Source organism: Rhinoderma darwinii, chromosome 13, assembly GCF_050947455.1.
Source record: "Rhinoderma darwinii isolate aRhiDar2 chromosome 13, aRhiDar2.hap1, whole genome shotgun sequence".
In the NCBI taxonomy this organism is placed as follows: domain Eukaryota; kingdom Metazoa; phylum Chordata; class Amphibia; order Anura; family Rhinodermatidae; genus Rhinoderma; species Rhinoderma darwinii.
The window spans coordinates 11,309,368-11,332,016 of NC_134699.1; the positions used below are offsets into that span (position 1 = coordinate 11,309,368).

A 22,649-nucleotide genomic window follows, 5' to 3' on the forward strand; every position below is an offset into this window, starting at 1 on the left:
GGAGTAGATTTGCACTATAATTTAAGCGTTTTCTGATGTAAATCATAGCAAATTTGTCTCGTGCTTAGCCCGTCCATGTTTTTTTAAAGTGGAAAAGGCGGCGTAAACATAGAAGCGTCGCAAGATTTCTGTGCACAAAGCAAGTTTTTCTGCATATTGTGACTTTTCTATGCCATAAAACTGGTGTAAATGGCTTCATGACTTCCCCTATTGAGTTATTATGGTACACAGAAGAGTTAAATGACAAATTTAGCTCTGCTACATCTGTACCATGAACTGAGAGTAAATAAAATGGATAAATGATTATGTCCATTAAAGCTATAATATAATGAGGAGAATTAAATAAAAGATAAGTATATTGCTATACACTGATGTGCCTCATCTGGGTCTCAGAAGCCACATGTGGCTTATCCACATTAAGCCTACTAGGTGTGGCTCCCTTGCTGTTGGCAGCAGCAGATGCTACTGTCAGCCAGTGATATAAGAGCCTGTTTACATCAGCGTTTGGGTTCTGTTCATTGGTTCCGTTCAACCTTTCCGTCAGAGGAACCGATGTACGGGAAGCCGTAAGTAAACTATAGCTTCCGCTTGCATTACCATTGATTTAAATGGTAATGCTTCTGTTTAAGTTTGTTTCCGTTCAGTAAAGTTTCCGTTTTGAAAACAATAGCGCAGTCGAAAACGCTATTGTTTTCGTGAAAAAAACTGAAAAGGGAAACAAACTCAAATCAACTGAAATGGAAGCATTACCATTTAAATCAACGGTAACGCAAACGGAAGTGATTCCTGCTTTCCATTCTTTGGTTCTTCTGATGGAAAGGATGAACGTAACCCGAACGCTGATGTGAACAGGCCCTTAGGAATATCATCTGAAACTTAGCCTGAACCCTATCAATGCAGCTGACACCAGGATAAGAACCATATTATTGGGGATTCTTCTAGACATTTTTCTTGTGGCTCCGTCCAACCTGTCATAGTATAATATGACTCCCTCAAGCTAAAACATGTTGAGGGCCTTTAATATTCATTATGAAATACTGTGTAACCATCTATACATAATATATCATTATATTTGAGGTGGAAAAATAACAAGAAAAGTGCTTTATTTCACTCACCTACCCATATCAAGCAACTTAGAAAAGCAAATAACAGGGTCAATCAGTATAATCACACATACCGACATAATTAGAATGGACATGGAGTCTTAAGCTCTGCATAGAGAACAAGGAAAGTGGTACTGAGCAACTATTATACATGCAGAATAAGTCTTTTGATGGAAATTAGAACACGGAAAGTCGTACTGTACATATATACAATACAAAACAGATACTTATATGCAGAACAAGTACCAAGCAACCACCTATAGATGCAAATTAAGTCTGGGCTTTAACGCTTTTGCTGGCTAACAGAACACAAGAAATGGTACTGTGTATGTATACATCATGTGCAGTGAATACTAAACATTATTGAGAATGACACATGGATACAAAATGCTGCTGTGCAACTGGGTTGTATTATAAGGATGACACACTCAGATTGTATAGGGGAGCTTTAGACAAATTACTTGTATAATAGATTGTCTATGACCCATGTACAAACCTGTATAGCTCGTTATATGTAGATGTTGCAGTGCTGAGTTTGTCAATGTAGTACAGCTGGGCTTGGCACAACTCATAGTTCTATCATTATGTGTTATAGGACGATTGCCAACTACTGAGTGCTTAAAAAAACATAACAGGTACGTGACAAAGTGAGCTCTGCTACATCGGCACATACATGTAGATCTTCAATGAGCAGTAAAAATGAACAACCCAGCGTAGAAGCTACATATATAGCTAATATGAACTAACTGGGTTACTGGTAGATCTCAATATTTCACAGGCACGTTTCCAGCTACAAAGAAATAATCACATATTATCTGCCTGCTTTTGGTAACAGGAGAGTTAAATTCATGAGACCAGAGGAACATCAGAGATTTGATTTCACCAAATTTCATCTGAAATTTGCGCAGACCTCAAGTATTTGTTCTGAGCCTATCTCCTTGGTAGCGGTTCTCAATCTGCCTTTGGGGATGGAATATGTAGTCGCAGACAGTGAAGAGTATAATGACCCTGATTAGCTCTAACAGCCTCCGCACTCTTATTTAAGGGGAAAAATATACTGCAATACAAAAGAAAAAACTTTTCCTTGTGCTATTATTTAGGGACAAAAAAAATATTGCAATTCTAAAACGGTCAAAGGAAAGGTGCACTGAATATCAGTCTGCGTGATATCTGTTCTTCATAGACGTAGAATCACCTCATTTTAGCTTTATGGGTACAGAATCGCTAGACAATAATAATTATAATAACAAGATCTAGATTTTACTGAATAGGTCTGATAAAACTGTAACATGGTTTATATATCTGCTTCGAAAAAGGATTTATGTCATTAAGAGTTCAGGTAATAGAGTAATAGCATGCAATGGGTGCCCAGTACAGATGTAGCAGAGCTGGGATTGACAGATTGTGTGCGGTTTGGGGGTAAACCTAGCATATTATCTTAACTCAATTATCACAATTCAATAGCAATACAGCTCGCAAATTGAGCTCTGCTGCATGCGTATGTGCATAAAGAACATAGACAGCCAAAACAATTCAAATTCTAATTTCTCTAAGATAGAAGATACAAATCATAAGTATGAGATTATAGAAAAGTCATAAGTATAAGACTGTAGATAACGTCTAATAGGCAAATCTTGCTATTAGGAGTTGGATTCATTTTTTATTTTTATAGCAGCAGTAGCCACAACCGGTTTCTCTCCAGATGTTGCGGAACTACAATTCCCAGCATGTCAGAGGCGGTCATGCTGGGACTAGTAGTTTTGCAACAGTGGTCGAGCCACTGGCTAGGGACCATTTCCTTATACTATAAAAAGGAAAAATATTAAATCTTGTATTTAGACCACACATGGGATTGTATGGCCTTGGTCCTCATGTATGTAGATTACTGAAAGGTAGCTGTCCAGTGCTGAATGATACAGCAAACAACTAGGAAACTGGAAAAAGGGTTAAATCCAGGGCCCAAACTTATGATATAAAGGCAGATCCATGCTTTACAACCCTACAATAAGGGCAAGCAGAGCTAAGTGTACTTAATTTATTAAACGTCTCCATCACATCATGAAAAGTACATCTGAAAGCCGCTAAGTGCAGAAAAGCAGAACGCTACAAGTATGGCTGTTTATTACTTGCCTAAAAAGCCTCTCTCTGTATTCGTGCACTGCTATTGAATGCAAACCCAACAGTTTGCATCCCATCATTGTATTGCGAACGCCAGGTATTGTGTCAGCTGGTAATAAAATCAGACAGCGCTACTCTATCATAACGCAACAGATATGACTAAACATAAAGGTCCAGAACTTTAAGGGACTATAAACTGGAGGGTATAGTTATACGTTGTTTCTTTTGAGCAAATAAACATCAAGAACCAACTACAGATACGCCATTGGTGCCACCATGAATATGCAGATAGATTGTACCTGCTATAGGCTGCCATAGCATGGTGGATGGGTAATAGAAGAGCGGATTGTATAGCAAGGCATTATGTTATTATAGATAGAGTCATAGATAGGCATTTCTTCTACCAGGGGAAGATTTAGTTTGCTGCCCTAGCCCCATATCTAAATACCCTGGTCAAGGCAGAGTCTATTTAGCAGCCCCTGGCACACAGCCCCCCTAGCCCTTCCTGTATAAGTACGTATTAAATTGCAATGAAGAAAGACCATGCAGTTTTGGGGGAGCATTGGGCTTTAAAGAATTTGCACCCAAGAAACTTTCTTCTATGGAAGCAGAATAGTCAGGAATCATAGTACACAAACACAATGCAAGCTTTCCCCTCACTTCTATAGTCCCCCGTAGAATCAGAAATACTAATATGCAATAAATAACGTGATCAAACTATATTAATAACCCTATTTTAGTGGCTCCAGCTGTTGTGAAACTACAATTCCAAACATGGCTGTCAGGAAATGCTGGGAGTTGTAGTTCTGCAACAGCTAGAAAGTCACAGGTGGGAGACCAATGCCCTATATATACTGAATATAAATACTATTAGACACTTATTAGGTTGCCAATAACGCAAGGATATTAATTCATCTTTAATGCTCTCTATTATAGACTTAATGTTCTTTTTTAACCCCTCTGCTGCCATACCACAAGTCAACCAGACTTATTCTGCATCTCCATCGGTAAACAGCCAGCAGTTGCAGTCCAGCAAGCCAAAAAGGGTACAGGTTGGCAAAGTTCACATGAGACGTGTCCTTAATACAGATGTCAATGATTTTGTCTTAAAGAAACAATATTCTCCTTGGGAATTATCAAGCGTTTATTTTCTCATTATTTTTGGAATGGACAGGCTGGAGGCTGTTATCTGGTATCCGTGTAGTACCCACAGCTCAGCCGGCTCAGGTCACTGAACCAGAGAGGAACAGAAAAAAGGATTTCAGCAGAGAAGTGTCATTTAAAATTCCAATGAGGAGAAATCTGTGCAGCCTACCGAGAGGGACATCTTGCTTCTTGTGTCTGATACAGAACCTTAGCAGGACTTAAGTTATCAGTTCAGAAAGTGTATGATTATTATAATTATTTTTTTTCACAAGGTGGTGCTTCAGTGACAAGGCACATTGTGTGCCACCACTTCTCAGAGCAGTGAATTCAAGGGTTACATTCTTGGCAGGCATCATTGCAGGTCACAGGACATGTGTGCTGTATAGAGACCGTGGCGGCTCACTGACACTTTGCAAAGCACAGAAATGTTTGTGTCAGTGGTAACACAGCAGCATCTTTATCACTGCCATCCCATTCAGCCAGCTGAGGAATCTGCAGAGGATTCCAATCCAGGCTTTCTTTTTCTGCATTCAGTCTTTTTGAAAAGCAGAAAATCTTTATCACATTTCTCTGCTGCTATTTACTTGCATTGTCCTGCATTTGTGCAACTGGTCAATCTATTAACTTCTGCAAATTACTGTGTAGTGATTTCTATTTTACAAGCTGCAAAGATAGATCATGCAGTTATTTAGTTATCGCTGGTTCTTCTCTGCAATGCACGGACTTCCTATGTACTTACAAAGCATAATACAGGTGCACTGAAAAGGAGGTTAAGCAGGGCTTCTAAAATGCCACCTTCTATTAGCCGTCTTATTTGACAGTGAAACTATCCACTCATATTGATCATTTATTCTGAAAGCAGGATAATGCAGATGATTTGGTTCCTGGAGCTCTCCAGCGTTGCTTGCTATAGAGAAGAGTGGGGATGGATGGCAGAGATGCTGAGTCTGACACTACAACCCACACATATCAGGGCTCAGTATTGATACATCAGTGCCAATATGTCACTAGATTGTTTTAATCAGTGTGGGCTCTGTGCACAAAAGGCGGCATTACATCTAGGTGGCCATATCGCCCATCTACAGGTTACATGGTCTTACTACTAAGGATGTAAAGTGCTCACAGATTCCACTAGACTCCGTCCAAGACAGTGAGCGCCCTGTGTGCCCTATTCTGAACTTCCACCTCAAGAGACACTGTGACAGAAATCAACAATGAGGCAGCCTTGCCCTTCTGCAGCCTCCACAGCGAAGAGAAACATGCCCAGTTTACCCTTCATCCACACAAGGGATGGCAATGCCATCCTCAGTGATGCCAGCACAGCTAAATTAACCCTTTACACTCACATGAGGCATATACATGTATCATTTTGAACGTATCTACTCAAACTAGTCAAATCATTGCTCTGGTACCAAGACATTACAAAATACATACAGGAGGGCACTTAACTCTTTCAATTCATACCCATTCACCACTTGCCATATGTGAACAAGGTAGATAGCCATCTCAGCTGTATAGTCAAGTCTATTCCATCCATCCAAACTAAGTGTAATGAAGCATCCCTAGTTCTTGCCAAATTAACCCTTTACATTCACATGGTGCATATACAAGAACAGTTTTACAAGCATTGATTCCAACCCGCCACTTCATTCTCTACAAAGATGCAGAGTAAAGTCTTGTCTACGTGCACTCACAGGAATCTATAGAGAGCTAATGAACCCTTTCTATCTATCCATGCCCAATGACCACTTGGCATTTGCAAATGTGCACAGGTACAGATGGGTAGTTAACCATTCCAGCTCCATTTCCGAGTCTTTTCCATGAGCAGCTCTGTTCCTCCGTGCTAAGGTTAATTTACCATCCTCAGTTAACCCTTTCGATTCATGCAGGTAAACTCATTCTACACGTCCATTGAGAGGAATGTGATAGAGGTGCCAGGGTGTCATGTACACATCTAAGAGTAACATTGCAGAACACTCTCCAATACACCAAGAGTGCAAGGTAAGAGGAGGTTGCCCACTTACCCCTAGTGCCCCTGGCAGAGCCAACAGCAGCAGCAGAACCCCTGGCATCTTGCACCCAGACAGGACACTTGATCCTAGCAGACAAGTCACCAGTTTGTCCCCCAGTATTTGCTGGAATGTCAGTCCTCCCTCCAGTCCAATACGTCCCGATACCGATATGGAGGCTCCGCTGCCCCCGGGCGCTGCCGCTTGCCGCCCCGTCTCTCCCCCGCTCTGAGCTGCAGGTGAACGGGCTGCACCAGCTGAGCGCAGCAATGACCCCGCCTCCTCCTGCTCACTGACATTCGAGCCCCGCCCATCACGGCGGTACTGAGAACAGAGTCACGCCCTCACAGGGTTCGCTGAGTGACAGGAAGGCCGAGCACGTTGACAGAAAGCCACGCCCCACCCAGTGTGCTGATTGAAAGGAGGGTCCCGCCCACTCTAAGAACTGTGAATGACAGAACTTGCTCGTACTGCTCGGCAGCGCTCCTAATGGAAGCTTGGAAAATTGCAGTATGATAGCACAGGAGAGGGAGAAGCGGTGAATCAGGAGACGCTGCACGATCATCGTATGGAGGGGAGTATTTCTACAGGAGAGACAGGGACTACAGTACAGAAGCGGCAGTAATCCGCAGCAAAGGAAGCATGCACATGGAGGAAAGACGAGAAACAGCTTCTGGTGACTGTAGGACATGGTATAGATGTGTAACAAAAAGGGGCATATGATGGGCACGACTAGGGAATATGGGGGCAATGAGGGAATATGGGGGCAATGAGAGAATAAACGGGGGCTGCAATGCACGGGACGATTATCGAAAATATATGGGAAAATGCAATGTATGGGCTCAGGGATGATCATAAGTAGGAAAAATGCAAAGTATGCAGCAATGAAGGAAAAAATATAGAGAAGATGCCCCATACAATGTAATGACAGAGAATATACAGGAAAGATACAAAGTATCAGATTAAAGAATAATATATAGGGGACATACAATTTATGGGACACTGAAGAAAAACATACAGGAAAGATACAATGTACGGGACAGTAAAGAATAATATATACGGGAGATACAATGTACGGGACAGTAAATAAGAATATATACGGGAGATACAATGTACGGGACAGTAAATAAGAATATATACGGGAGATACAATGTACGGGACAGTAAATAAGAATATATACGGGAGATACAATGTACGGGACAGTAAATAAGAATATATACGGGAGATACAATGTACGGGACAGTGAATGGGAATATATACGGGAGATACACTGTATGGGACAGTGAATGGGAATATATACGGGAGATACACTGTATGGGACAGTGAATGGGAATATATACGGGAGATACACTGTATGGGACAGTGAATGAGAATATATACGGGAGATACACTGTATGGGACAGTGAATGGGAATATATACGGGAGATACACTGTATGGGACAGTGAATGGGAATATATACGGGAGATACAATGTACGGGACAGTAAAGAAGAATATATACGGGAGATACAACGTACAGGACAGTGAATGAGAATATATACGGGAGATACAATGTACGGGACAGTGAATGAGTATAGGGGAAATACCATGTATGGGGCATTAAAGAAGAATACATAGGGGAGATACAATGTATGTGGCAGTAAAGTAGAATATATATGGGAGACAATGTATGTGGCAGTAAAGTAGGATATATAGGGTAGATAAAATATATGGGGCAATGAATGAATATATATGAAAGATACAATGTATAGGACAGTCAATTAGTACACTAAGGGGAGATACAACGTATGGAACATTAAAGAAGAATATATAGGTGAGATGCAATGTATGGGGCAGTGAATGAGAACATATAGGGGAGATTCATAGCAAACCAAAAAGTGTGGAGCAGCACTGTAAAGTAAGGCCATACAGCTGGTGCAAGCTACAGAGGAGCGACCTCTCCCATGAAGCATAGGAAACACGCAGCCGGGAAGCAGCACTCAAGAAAGAAGTGAATTTATTCACCACAGAGCAAACCTTTGGTGAATAAACTTCTTTTTTTGAGTGCTGCTTCCTATCTATGTGTTTTCCTAGAGGAGAGCCATACATATCCAGGAGGAACAACAGAGGAACGGCACAACATACAGATGTACGAACAGATGCTCCAGCCTTGTGGATTTATAGAAAATGTCAGGAAAGCTGGCAGGTCCTCTTTAACCCCTTAAAGGAGTATTCCCAAAATTGACATCACCTACGCCCAGGAAAGGTGATAAATGTCTGATCGCTGGGGACCCCACAGATCACTAGAATCGGGGTCCTGAGTACCCTCCGATTCTCCTCACTGTACAACAGCAATGACAAAAACTTTGAATGGGGCGGTGGACGAGCGTGCGTGGCGCGGCGCCATCCACAGTCTATGGACTGACAGACAGCTGTGTTTTTGTGGGTCTGTGGTATTTGTAATATCAAAATTTTATATTTATTTATTTTAATGATATAGAATACTATTACTAATAGTAATATAATATTATATCTATTAAAAATAATTTTGTTTAAAAAAAACACATTCGTGTGCATGAGGCCTAGGAGTCTTTGTGATCTTTTTGGCGCAAGTTATTGGTGTACATGTAGGCCGGACATAAGGCGGTGTAAGGCTATGTTCACACGCTTAACAAAAAACGGCTGAAAATACGGAGCGGTTTTCCTGATTTTCAGCTGTTTTTTTATTTTTATTAAATTAGCGTTTTTTACGGCCGTTTTTCTATTAAGTCAGTGAAAAACGGCTCAAAAAAACGGCTCAATTAGCGACATGCACTTCTTTTTACAGGGAGTCTTTCTACGCGCCGTTATTTGAAAATGAGGCGTAAAATAACGCCCCGTCGGAACAGAACGCCGTATTCTGCTTCTGATTTTTCCGCCGTTTTTTTGGAATATTCACGGCCCGAAAAACGTCTGAAAATAGCCCGTGCGAACATACCCTAAGAAAAAGAAATAAAATCACGTCCACCATTATCAAAATGGTGGACATGATATAGATATAGGTTATATATATACTCTATAGTGCATTTATGTTTTCTATTCAGTGACTTACAGACCTGTGGTATATTTTTATACAAAATGTAAAATTATTGGGTGGTTAAATAAATTTTTTCCAGTCAGAAAAGCAAAGAAAACGTTCTTATATTGTTCCACACCTCCCATTTATGGAAAGAGGCCTTGCCTTCTCACTTCAGCTGTGATTGACAATATACTGGTGTGGCAGACACAACCTGTCCGGAAAAAGAAAGAATAAATATAACAATTTTCAAGATAAAGCTGCACAAACTACGAGCAGTCGACAACCGGTCACCATTTTACCTCAGCTCGCTGCATTCCTGAGGAAGCTTGATTCAGGCTACTGATTGGCTGCTGACAATCATGTGACCAGCCTGCCTGCAGTTTGAGGGGCTGCTTCCATCTATTTAGTAGAAATTGATGTATACATCATGTCTGACATACGATCCCCTCCATATTTACATACATGTCTGCAGGTTGTTAACCCCTTAAGCTAGGGCTACACGGAGAGTTGCGACCGCGCGAAATAAGATTGCAATGTCACGCTGCTACATCGCAACTAATGATAGCGAATGGGGTAACGTTGCGACCTGCGAGTTGATCAACGGCAGAAATGTAAACCTGCTAGATTTCAGCTCGACCATCTTCGCGGTCATTAGTCGCAATTTTAACAGGGCGGCTTTGCGGTTTTATGTTGCGTGGACACAAGTCGCCGTGTAGTCTTGCCAAGCAATCTAGTATAATATGCGCCAAATTTATCTAGAGGCACACGCCTCTTAAAAAAGGTGTCACATCTTGGGCTATCCCTGCAACACTAATGAAATCTATGGCAGTCAGGAGCTGGCGTAGATCTCCGCTATCATTTATGCGTGTTTCTAGCATACAACACGTGAATGGGACCTTAAAGGGGTCCTCCGCTTTGGACAATCCGTACTTGTTAGAAGAGTCCCTTGACAATAAGCAGATCACAAAGTGCCCCCCTGCCGGGACCCCCAGCGATCAGCTGTAATCAGTGGGGAACCTGGCGGTGTGTTCAATTTCCCTGCAGCGCCACCACAGGGGAAATTAATTATTACACAGTGTCCATTTACATCAATGAGTTGTCTGTGTAATACAGGACTGGACCGGTTCTCCAGAGCAAAATACGCTTTTTGTAACAGAGCACCCCGCCCCCTGTATTATCTCAGAATTTACAGGGTATATAAAATGGGTATTCTACCCTGGACAATTCCTTTAAGAGATTTTTATGGTCTTTCTAACTGCTTGTTTGTGTGTATAATAACATTTATAACTTGCGTGTGGCAGTAGGAACGCTTTTTGTCTCATCACCACCTTAAAAGGTTTGTAAAACAGCGCCACACTTGTCCACGGGTTGCGTGTGGTATTGCAGCTGCGTCACATTCACTTCGATGAAGCTGAAATATCAGATACAACCTGTGGACAGGTGTGGCGCTGTTTTTGGAATAAAGTAGCCATGTTTTTCTAACCATGTACAGCCCCTTTAAGGTTCTTGGGATATATTGTATCCTGTGCTGACCGGGCATGGAGGTTGTATTGTTACCAGTGCTACGTCTGAGAGAACGAATCAGTTCCCCTTTAAATACCTGACTGAGAAGCAACATGTAAGCTCTAAATAAAATTCAGTGAGACGTGAATCAATATAGACACATGAGATTTCTATGTGAATGGCGCCGTTTATGGAAATTGGAACACGCAGTGTTGGAAATTAGTTATTATGGTGGCCGCGATCCTCCGTGCCATGTAGTTACATACGTATGATTCCTCTAGGTGGACTGTGTACTTGTACAACTGTTTGGGCCATGGCTACGAAGTGAATACGATTCTGTTTACATCGGAGTCAGGGCTTTCTGTTCTGCTCAGTCAACGAAAAACCGGGACCGCCTGATCCTTCGCATCTCGAAAACCAAAAGCGCCCGATGCGACCCATTGACCCATGTCACATGACCTCTGCAAGTGATGCCACATTTACATACAGTTGCACTATTACTGAAGGCCCTGGGCAAAATTTTGAGTCCTAATTATGAATATCGCCAAAATACATCGTCCAATGAACATGCCACAATTTATGTTTCTGTCGGATTCACATGGAACAAACTATATGCCTTCATATGAAATCGGCCCATATAGGGGTGTACAGAGTCGTAATATGGCGATTGAGCGATTAAAGGGCTTGTCCCATAACACAAACCCCTGTTCATAGGGCACAAAAACATCATAAAAGGGCGAACCATTCTGGACCCTTTTCTATGAGCCAGAATGCATAACGAGCTCTGTGCAGCCAGTAGGTACTTCTGAGAGATTTCAGCTCTGGACCTTGCAGAATTGTGAATGCAGCTCTGGACTTTAATACCTGCTGTAACTCAGGATCAGTACAAGATAAATAATGTCCAAGCATCTCCCGCTCTGGAATGATTAACCCACCAATGCATTATGGGATAAATTAGTGGCCAGGTGGGGCTTCCCCCGGCCCTATCAACTGATCGCCGGGGTTTAGAGAAGCTGGACCCGAGGTGATCAGTGATCGCTACTACGGCTTAGTTTTAAAAAGCCCAAACATATCCAAACGACCAAACATATCTAGGCTGCTGATTAGTATACAACACAATCCCAAAAAATATTATGGTTCCCCAATGAATAATTACTATGAGAAACTGGAGTTCTCCTTTAAACATTTCTCCATATTGGTAACACACATAGCTTGTTTTCCCGGCTGTTTTATTACATATTAAAAATGAGTTCAAACTCACCCGACAAGTCATTTACTATGTCAACGTTACTAATGGAAATCTGGGCCTGTCTTTAAAGCATCAATTTCTCTGCTGTTTTGCTGTCTGGCGGTATAAAGTGGAACCAGAGTAAATATAATTAAACTTTGTAACTTATTTCATTAAAGGAAAAATACCAAATGTCAATTATATTTACTGCCGTGACCTCAAGAGCCCACTACGGGGTGCATGGGAACGTTAGCCATTTGAAGAGAAGCATCACAACATTCAATCTTCATAAAAAGAGAAATCTACACAGTATACGTATGAATAAATGTAGCTATATTATAAGACAGAGACAGACAGACAGATATGAGATAGATAGATATGAGATAGATAGATAGATAGATAGATATGAGATAGATAGATAGATAGATAGATAGATAGATAGATAGATAGATAGATAGATAGATAGATAGATAGATAGATAGATAGATAGAGAGAGATAGATGGGTAGATAGATAGATAGATAGATAGATAGATAGATAGATATGAGATAGATAGATAGATAGATAGATATGAGATAGATAGATAGATCGATAGATAGATAGATATGAGAGAGCGAGAGAGATAGATGGGTAGATAGATAGATAGATAGATAGATATAGTTAGTAGCCATCATTTTTCAGATACACAGTAATTTTCCCCCAGATTTTAACCCCTTAGCTCTGACGTAACTGTATCTCACGGTTTGCACTGCTTAAACGCATTGCGCCGTACAGCTACGTCATGGATATTGCGGCTGTCACTCGTGTTACGATGACCGTTGTTGGAGAGAACTCTGATCCCAGCGATTAAAAAAATTAGATGCTGCAATCTATAATGAGTGCGGGACATCCGGCTGTCATCCCCTGCGGCCCGATCGTCGGAGCTGATGGTTTTATATGACAGCCGGGAGCCTAAATAAAGTCCCCCAGGGTTGATATCTCAGAATGCCTATTAGACGGAGCCTTAGGTATGGCGTAGTAGGTGTCTGTCAATGTGTTGCTGGCAGGCAATAATGAGTTGGAATACAAGGGAAACATAAATAAATCTCCCCGAGTGGGATAAAATAAAAATAAAGTGTTACAAAAACCCAACTTTTTTGATGAGTTTTATTAAATAAAAGGGACTAAACATAATAAAACATATACATATATATAAATTGGTATCACTGATCATAGTGACCTTGTACAATAAAGATTATGTTATTTATACCGCATGTTGAATAATGTAAAAAACAAAAACAAAAAACAAACAAACAAACAATGGTGGAATTGCTTTTTGTTTGTATTTCCTCCTACTCACAAAAACGTTAAGAAGAGCTGTCTGTTTCACTAAATACTTGTATTCCCCCACGAAATAAGGGTATGTTCACACGCAGTGGTTTCAGACGTAATTCCGGCGTTTAACGCCTCGAATTACGCCTGAAAAATGCCCCTAATACGCCTACAAACATCTGCCCATTGCCTGCAATGGGAATTACGGTGTTCTGTTCCCACGAGCCTTTATTTTACGCGTCGCTGTCAAAATACGGAGCGTAAAATGATGGCTCGTCAAAAGAAGTGCTGGACACTTCTTGGGACGTTTTTGGAGGCGTTTTTCATTGACTCCATTGAAAAACAGCTCAAAAAACGGACGTGAAAAACGCGAGTTGTTAAAAAAACGTCTGAAAATCAGGAGCTGTTTTCACCTGAAAACAGCTCCATATTTTCAGATGTTTTTGCTCACTGTGTGTGAACATAGCCTAACAATTCTAGAGCTCTGCATCTGTTATTCCTCCTGGAATTATATGAATAAATTGGCAACTCGACGTTACCATTCCCCACAAAAAAAAGCACGTGTCCCTACATACTCCGATATTGTCAGCATTAATCAGACAGTTTTAGACTGTGCAGGGACACCCCGCTTTGTTAAGGGGAATGCCAACACCCAGTTGTCAATAAATGCATACATTTCCAGGAAGAATAAGAGAGGAATGGCACAATGCATAATACTGAGAAAATACTCTCCTGAATTGTTATTTCATGAAGAATGGGGGAGGCGAGAGATCCACTTTTCATGCTAAATTATGTTTTTCAAAATGGTGCCATTAAAAACACAATATAATAAACTTATACAACTAAGCCAGCGAGAAAAAAAAAGCTATGGAGGAACGCGGAGAGGCAAAACTAAAGAATCCACTGTGTCCCTCATGATAAAATTGGCTGCTTTCTTAGGGGGTCATTGCTCACTTAATAGGATTGTAGTAGGACACGTCCAGTGGTCGGGACATGTTGGGGGTTGTAGTGTTCTATGTCATTGCTCACTTCTGCTCCTCTGCATTTGCAAATCCAGAGTCAAGTGACCTTAAAAACTGCAGAAGTGACACAGGAGAAACATTTTGGGTTACGATAACCTCTAATTATACTTGTAGCGATCAGGATAAATGTATTTTTTGCTGCAAATTTATCTAAAATAATAAAACCTAAAAACAATATATGGCAGGTTTTTCTTATCGGAAAATCTGCGTCTACAAGTTTGTGGCTGGGGCTTCAGCGCAAATTACGGATGCCATACGACTTCAATTATTTCTTATAGGTTGCGTGCGTCTTTTTTGAAAAAAAAACATTTGACAATTGAAGTCCCAGTTCCATCTTTATGTGGACACACTGAACAAAAAACACTTACATACATAATAGTAATACAATAGGTGTACGTCTGTTAAAAAAAAAAAAAAAAAAAATGCATTGTGGGGGAGGGGTGCAACAGCTATTAATGTAAAGAACTTGTGAATATAGGTTTTAGAAACTCTTTACTTTTTCTTTCCATTTCTTAAAGTTGATCTACAGGATTCCCTTCGCTTTCCGTGCACCTACTTTCTGCTAGACCTGTGGAGGGCTTGAGTTTATACCCAGTAGCTAATCTGAACAAGAAGAGCTGCAGTGTAAAATATTGCAAGGACGAGCATTACAACCTACATAAATCATTATTGACTTTGGGGGCCCTACCTTTATTAATCTTGACTTCCAACATAAATTTTTCCTACTTTTTTCGTATTCCATTACCCATGCCACCTGGAATGACCATCGAGTTGACAAAATGAATATAATCCGGGGCATTTTGTCGTCTCGGCCTTGGATCAATGTAAATCCTGCTAGAATCCCGCTATTTCTAGGATGGTCCAGTGTCTAATACTGAACCTATAGGCGATGGGCCTCTTTGTCCTATGGGTCACTGTGCTGGTAGACCAGATGGATTGGCCATATCCTTGCCCCTACTTCCGGATTAGGACTATTGGGGGGGGGGGGGGGGGTTAGAATGTGGCATTTGGTGGGGGCACTAAGTAGAGATATTTTTGATGGCTGTATCACTGTGATGATGCTTTCTGCTATTTTCAGCATTCGGATAGAGAATAATACACACAGACCCAACAGCTGTCCTCCCTGTAGGTTTTGTGATTAATTTATATATTTTTTATGTGTCTGGTTAATAGAACACATCCTTATGTTCCAGCGCTTTGTTTTATCTTCTTTCTTTATTCTCAGAAAATGTCACTATTTTTTGGGAACTGTGATGTGATGGGAAAGCCAGGGAGAAATGTTCAGCTGACATCCAGTCGTGGTCTGTGTCTATCAAGGATAAATGCAGGACTCTGCTCATATGCAGAAAAACATGGATCAGGTCATGTTGGGGGTTGTAGTGTTCTATGTATAGAGTATAATAGTATTGTATTATGGTCATGTCCGGAGGTTGGGTCATGTTGGGGGTTGTAGTGTTCTATGTATAGAGTATAATAGGTATTATGGTCATGTCCAGTGGTCGTGTCATGTTGGGGGTTGTAGTGCTGTATGTATAGAGTATAATAGGATTGAATTATGCCATGTCCAGCGGTCGGGTCATGTTGGGGGTTGTAGTGTTCTATGTATAGAGTATAATAGGTATTATGGTCATGTCTAGTGGTCGGGTCATGTTGGGGGTTGTAGTGTTCTATGTATATAGTATAATAGGATTGTATTATGACAAGTCCAGTGGTTGGGTCATGTTGGGGGTTGTAGTGTTCTATGTATAGAGTATGATAGAACTGTATTATGGTCATGTCCAGCGGTCGGGTCATGTTGGGGGTTGTAGTTTATGCATAGAGTATAATACTGTAGATTTGTATTATGGTCATGTCCAGTAGTCGGGTCATGTTGAGGGTTGTAGTGTTCTATGTATGGTGAATAATAGAAGCGTACTATGGTTGGATTATGTTGGGGGTTTTAGTGTTCTATGTATACAGTATAAACGAATTGTATTATGACACGTCCAGTGGTCGGGTCATGTTGGTGGTTGTAGTGTTCTTTGTATACAGTATAATAGAATTGTATTATGGGCATGACCAGTGGTCGGGCTATGTTGGGGGTTGTAGTGTTCTATGTATAGAGTATAATAGAACTGTATTATGGTCATGTTCAGCGGTCAGGTCATGTTGGGCGTTGTAGTGTAAGCATAAAGTATAATAGATTTGTATTATGGTCATGTCCAGCGGTCGGTTCATGTTGGGGGTTGTAGTATATGCATAGAGTATAATAGATTTGTATTATGGTCATGTCCAGTGGTCATGTCATGTTGGGGGTTGTAGTGCTGTATGTATAGAGTATAATAGGATTGTATTATGACACGTCCAGCGGTCGGGTCAAGTTGGGGGTTGTAGTGTTCTATATATGGTGCATAATGGAAGCGTACTATGGTTGGGTCATGTTGGGGGTTGTAGTTTTCTATGTATACAGTATAAAAGAATTGTATTATGGTCATGACCAGTGGTCGGGTTATGTTGGGGGTTGTAGTGTTCCATGTATAGAGTATAATAGAATTGTTTTATGGTCATGTCATGTAATTTCATTAATAGGGTAAAAATGAAGGACAACACTTCTGAACTCTGTGTGATTGACAGATCATACCGTAGATGTGACATATGTCCCGTCCCTCGACAACCCCATTATGGAGCTACATGCATTGGTCCAAATTTGATTTCAGTATTTCGCTCGATATTTTAATACACAAGTGTGAATGAGGTTTTATTTCATGGCATCTCATCGAGTACAGTCACAGATTAGTGTTTTTTCCTTATGGTCTGTCACAATGGGCTGGCACTATTTTTGCAGTGGTTGCAGAAACTTTATCTGGAGCTGAGCTCTGACCTGTTAGGTGCCATTATGCTCTGAATAAATTGCTTAAACCACAGCCGGCCATAAAAATCTACAGAAGAATATGATCCAACCGTAATACCCCTCATTTGATTAATAGAGGCCTGCAAAACGGAATAACTCTGCGTTGAAAAATCTGAAGAGCAGCACAAACTTTTTATGGCATTTGAAATTATTTAATCATAAAATTTCTCCCATCTTGTCTGATGTGGTTCCTCATTACCACAGAATGCTAATGTGGAGCTCTGCCTGCCTCATAAATTAACAGCTTTTCCACTGATGCGTGCTTCTGTCCTGCTGTGGACGACTGTAATTTCACTTCTTCTCCCATCCATGGGAGAATTAAAACATAATTGCGTGAACTTTAAATAAAATGACTTCTTAAGTGATCAGTGTACAGCATTCTGGTAATGTGAATATAGATTTTGCTTGTTTAGAAAATCCTTGGAGGCCATTAGAGGGTCGGACGATGAGTGATCGTAGAAAAAAACAGGGTAGGATCCAGCAAGGTATAATAATATGGGGAAACTCGGTTTCCACTTTATTGAATCGTAGACAATAAGAGACGGACACAGGAACGAAATGTAGTATCAAGGTGGTTAAAAGTGGCAGGTGTAAAGCGGGCTACGCGTTTCAAGCACGATCCGTGCTCTTATTCATGGCTAGTTCTAGTGTGAGCACACTAGAACTAGCCATAAGAGCACAGATCGTGCTTGAAACCACCTTGATACTACATTTCGTTCCTGTGTCCGTCTCTTATTGTCTACGATTCAATAAAGTGGAAACCGAGTTTCCCCATATTATTATACCTCGCTGGATGCTACCCTGTTTTTTCTTGTGCTTACTGCCGCGGGCCGACGCGGAGATCTGGGCGAGACTCGAACACACGAACGTGGAGCTGGTGAGCTGGAGTTTTCCTCCTACCCCCTATTTTCCTCTATTAACTTCTGAGCTTATATGTAGTCTGTGTGACGGCCGTTAAAACAATGGCCGTCACACGGACTCATGTACTTCAATGGTGCTGTTTCAACGGAGCGTGTGAAGGGTCCGTGAAAAAATAGCACATGTCCTATTTTACTGCGTGTCACGCATCCCTCCATAGACCCTACTTTATGGGGGATCCGTGATCACGCTCCCCGCACGGGTCCACCTGAAAAACTGCAGATCTTCATGTCCGAGGTTAGCTATGCTCGTGCGATTGTAGCCTTAGAGTCCAAAAAGATGGTAAAATAGAAATAAATAGTAAAAGTCCTTGAGTTGTCCTCTTGTTTCTATTCCGTCATTATATCCACATCTCCGAACATTCATATCCCTATTTACCGTTTAAGCCCTTCCCCCAATCAGCTCAGAAAAGCCCACAAAACCGCTGAAGACGCCCACTTTCAAGGCATAGTCACAAAAACCCGGCCCGTTTCAGGTACATTTCGTAGAACAATCCTGCGAAAAACGGGCCGTTGGGAGATATGTCAGACTCTGGGAAAGCTGGGTGATAACTAATGGCAGTCATTGCAGTTGCCACAGGGGTTGTCACACAGGTTTCCAAGACTAGTACAATATACGGCAAATATGCCAGGCTTTGAAGCTGCATTTCTAGACTGCTTTTCCATTCAGGAATCTAGGAAAGCTAGGTTACAATTTCTATAGGAGCTGAAATGGCAGCCATATTGGTTGTCACTCGGCTTTCACAGACAGATATGAATAAGAACTTTACAGAAGAGACTTTTAATAAGAATTTATTTTTTCTTGGATTTGATTCCTACAAGACTTTAGTCATGTGAGAATGACTCATTGACTTGTTTATAGTGGTGACTATATAGGATTTAAATGTGTTTTAATATTTAGTGAAAAAAAGAAAGCAATAGAATAAAACTATGAGGCTTCCTAAAGGGGAAAATCTAAAAGGAACACAAGACAAAACTTATACAGGGTATCATTCTTGGTGCAGAGCCTGAGGGGGCGGAGCATGACAAGGATTCAAAGAACATTAAAGAGAGAATCCCTGTGTCATACTCCGCCCCTCGGACCCCACACTAGGCATAACACATTATGGCAGATTTACGAAGACTGGCCTTTCATACGGTATGCTGAGGGAGCCTAAGGAGACCCGAATAGGAGTAGCTAAGAGGAGCGGTGAGGTGAGTATACATATTTATTTTTTACACCTAGATAAAGTTAACAAATAGAGAATTGCAAAATATCTACAGAACCATAAATATGTTCTAATTTTAGCTTCAGTGGGCGGGTCTGCCACTGTGGGCAGGGGTCAACTGAATTGTTAGGCAGTTATGTACTACCCAAGGGTCACTCATCCGAGTGTCCTTGGCTCAGTAATGAGCCCCTACTAAAGCGTATACTCGTTCTTGTTTGCTTTTGCTTCTGCTCGCGGCTACGCTGCTTTGTGACTCGTTCTTGGTTGCTTTTGCTTCTGCTCGCGGCTACGCTGCTTTGTGACTCGTTCTTGGTTGCTTGCGCTTCTGCTTTGTGACTCATTCTTGGTTGCTTACACTTCTGCACGCGCCTACACTAATTTGTGACTCGTTCTTGGTTGCTTACGCTTCTGCTCGTGACTACACTGCTTTGTGACTCGTTCTTGGTTGCTTACGCTTCTGCTCGTGGCTACGCTGCTTTGTGACTCGTTCTTGGTTGCTTCTGCACGCGCCTTGGCTAATTTGTGACTCGTTCTTGGTTGCTTCTGCTCACGTCTACGCTGCTTTGGGACTCGTTCTTGGTTGCCTACGCTTCTGCACGCGCCTTGGCTAATTTGTGACTCGTTCTTGGTTGCTTCTGCACGTGCCTACGCTGCTTTGTGACTCGTTCTTGGTTGCTTACGCTTCTGCTAGTGACTACGCTGCTTTGTGACTCGTTCTTGGTTGCTTACACTTCTGCTTTGTGACTCGTTCTTCGTTGCTTATGCTTCTGTACGCGCCTACGCTAATTTGTGACTCGTTCTTGGTTGCTTACGCTTCTGCTCGCGCCTACGCTGCTTTGTGACTCGTTCTTGGTTGCTTACGCTTCTGCTCGCGGCTACGCTCCTTTGTGACTCCTTTGATGCTTTCCTTCCCAAGGCCATGTCAATTTATTCATACATTTCTAGGAGGAATAACGGAGGAATGGTTCAATGCAGAGTCCTAAGAAAAGATGCTTCAGAATTCTTATAGAACTATTTACTAAAATAGACATGTCAGGAGAGGTGACGGATCCTCTTTAACAAAGGAAAGAGGTACAGTAACGAAAGTGATTGAAACAATGGCCATCTATAAAAGATCATTTGTGGGGTGCACATCTAAGGCCTTCCTGCAAAAAACAACATTTGCTTAAATGTAAATAAAATGAGGTATGGTAAGGTGAAGGCCAAACAGCTTGTAACCATCGCTCGGATGCTTCTTGCAATCTCATCTCCGTCCATGTCATTTAGTTGTTACATGGTAGAAAAATAATGTAATCACAGTCCATTATGTCTTTCCTGCGTCTACAGGGTGAATTTTATTACCGCGCTAATGATGCTGTGTCGCAATGAGCCAAATGGTTTTTAAATATCATATCAGGTGCATTTAAAAGGGTCTCCTGCTTCGTTCATAGGCACATCCCCCCCCCCCCCCTCATCCATAGCAGCTATGAGGAGGAAGCAGATGTGAACAGTGAGTGGAGACAAAGTAATGTGTGGGAGAAGAACTCATTCTAACTACTCGGCACAAATATCGCAGGCATCTTAGCAGGGCTGTTTCCTTAGGGCAAACATTAAACTACTGCTGTAAAGTGCACAGAGACTGCAATTGAGAAGAGAAGGTGGGGTACAATCTGCTCCATGATGGGGAATGCACAGTGGAAAGAAAGACCCACAGGCAGTAGAAAATAAGAAAGTACTGCAGTTGGAAAACAACAGAGTTGAAACTAACACCATCCCGTCATTTATCTTCTTTGCATTTGCCTAAGAAGAAAGGAAGTATATCAATTACCCTTGTTACAAGACGTAAGTTCTGCTAGAAACACAACTCACCATTGTGTCAATTCTAGTATTCCTTTCATTCTCTCCTTATTCCTACTGCTCCTAGATCTCTCCCGTCAACCTTCTGGAAGTATGTCAGATTACAATGGTTCTTCGTAATTTGGTACAATGCTATGTGATAGGAAATGTTAAACGTGTTGTCTATTTAAAGAGGACCTGTCACTAGCTCATATAAGTCAAACTGGTTTGCTGACCTGAATAGCGCTGTCTCCCTGATTCCAGCGCTGTTTTTCTTTTTATCCTGGACCCCTCCATTCCAGAGATATGGCCCACTGTTCTGTTGGCTCCCTATATGCTGTGGTTAGCCAAGAGGGTGGAGCTAGCTTCCCGGCCCCTGATGCTGACCAATCAGCACGAGGCAGCTTAAGGGTGGTTCATGCCCTGTTGTTTAACTAGAGCAAATTAGCATATAGGGAGCCAACACAACAGTGGGGGGGGGGGGGGGGGGTGTCTAGGGAAATAAGAAAAAAAAAACAGCGCTGGATTCAGGGAGACAACGCTATTCAGGCCAGTAAACTAGTTCAACTTGTATAACTGACATGTAATAAGTGACAGGTCCTCTAACGCCTCAAAAGGGTCTTCCAATAATCATTATTTATCACCTTTCCACACGATAGGTGATTAATATCTGATCAGTGGGGGTCTAACCACTGGGACCCCCACCGATCACGAGAACGGGTTTACCTTGGTGTTTCCGGGAGCCCCATAGGAGTGGTGCGGTAGTGCGCATTCTCAGCCATCGCTGCATTCATTTCTATGGGGCTGCCGAAGATCGAGCTCGGCAGCCCCATGGAAATGGAACTGTGGACGAGCATGCGCACTACCGCTCCAGTCATATGGGGCTCAGAGGGATGGAAAGGTAAGCCCGTACTCCGGATTGGTGGGGGTTCACTGCGGTTGGACCCCCACCGATCAGATATTCATCACTTATCCTGTGGACAGGTGATAAATATTGATTATGTTAAAACCCCTTTAAGTACCAAGTTGTTTTTTTTGTCGTCGCATTTCAAAAGTCATCACTTTTTTATTTTCTCATCGATGTAGCTGTGTGAGGGCTTGTTTTTGTAAAGGACCAGTTGTATTCTTCAACGGCACCATTTTGGGTACATAAAATGTATTTATTAGCTTTCATAAAAAAAATATTTTGAGGGGATGCAATTAAGAGACTGTGGAGGGACACGTCCTATTGACTCTGGGATTGGTAACATCCAGTTGTCAATTTATTTATACATTTCTAGGAGGAATAACGGAGGAATGATACAACAGAGTTTTAAGAAAAGATGCTCCAGAATAGATATTTCA

General features: G+C 41.6%; 1 protein-coding gene across 2 annotated transcripts in view; it reads right to left on the bottom strand.

Annotated features, from left to right (window-relative positions):
- The window catches only part of CDH4 (cadherin 4), a 537,863-nt gene extending 528,131 nt beyond the window's left edge, over positions 1-9,732 (bottom strand). The window contains exon 1 of one of the 2 annotated variants that reach the window (XM_075845364.1): positions 9,712-9,732. In XM_075845364.1, the coding sequence (XP_075701479.1) occupies positions 9,712-9,726 (15 nt within the window). In that variant the 5' untranslated portion in view covers positions 9,727-9,732. Of the gene's footprint in view, positions 1-6,391; positions 6,652-9,711 lie in introns of those variants that run through there. The other variant, XM_075845363.1, reaches the window with a different exon arrangement.
- Between the last annotated feature and the right edge of the window lie 12,917 nt (positions 9,733-22,649).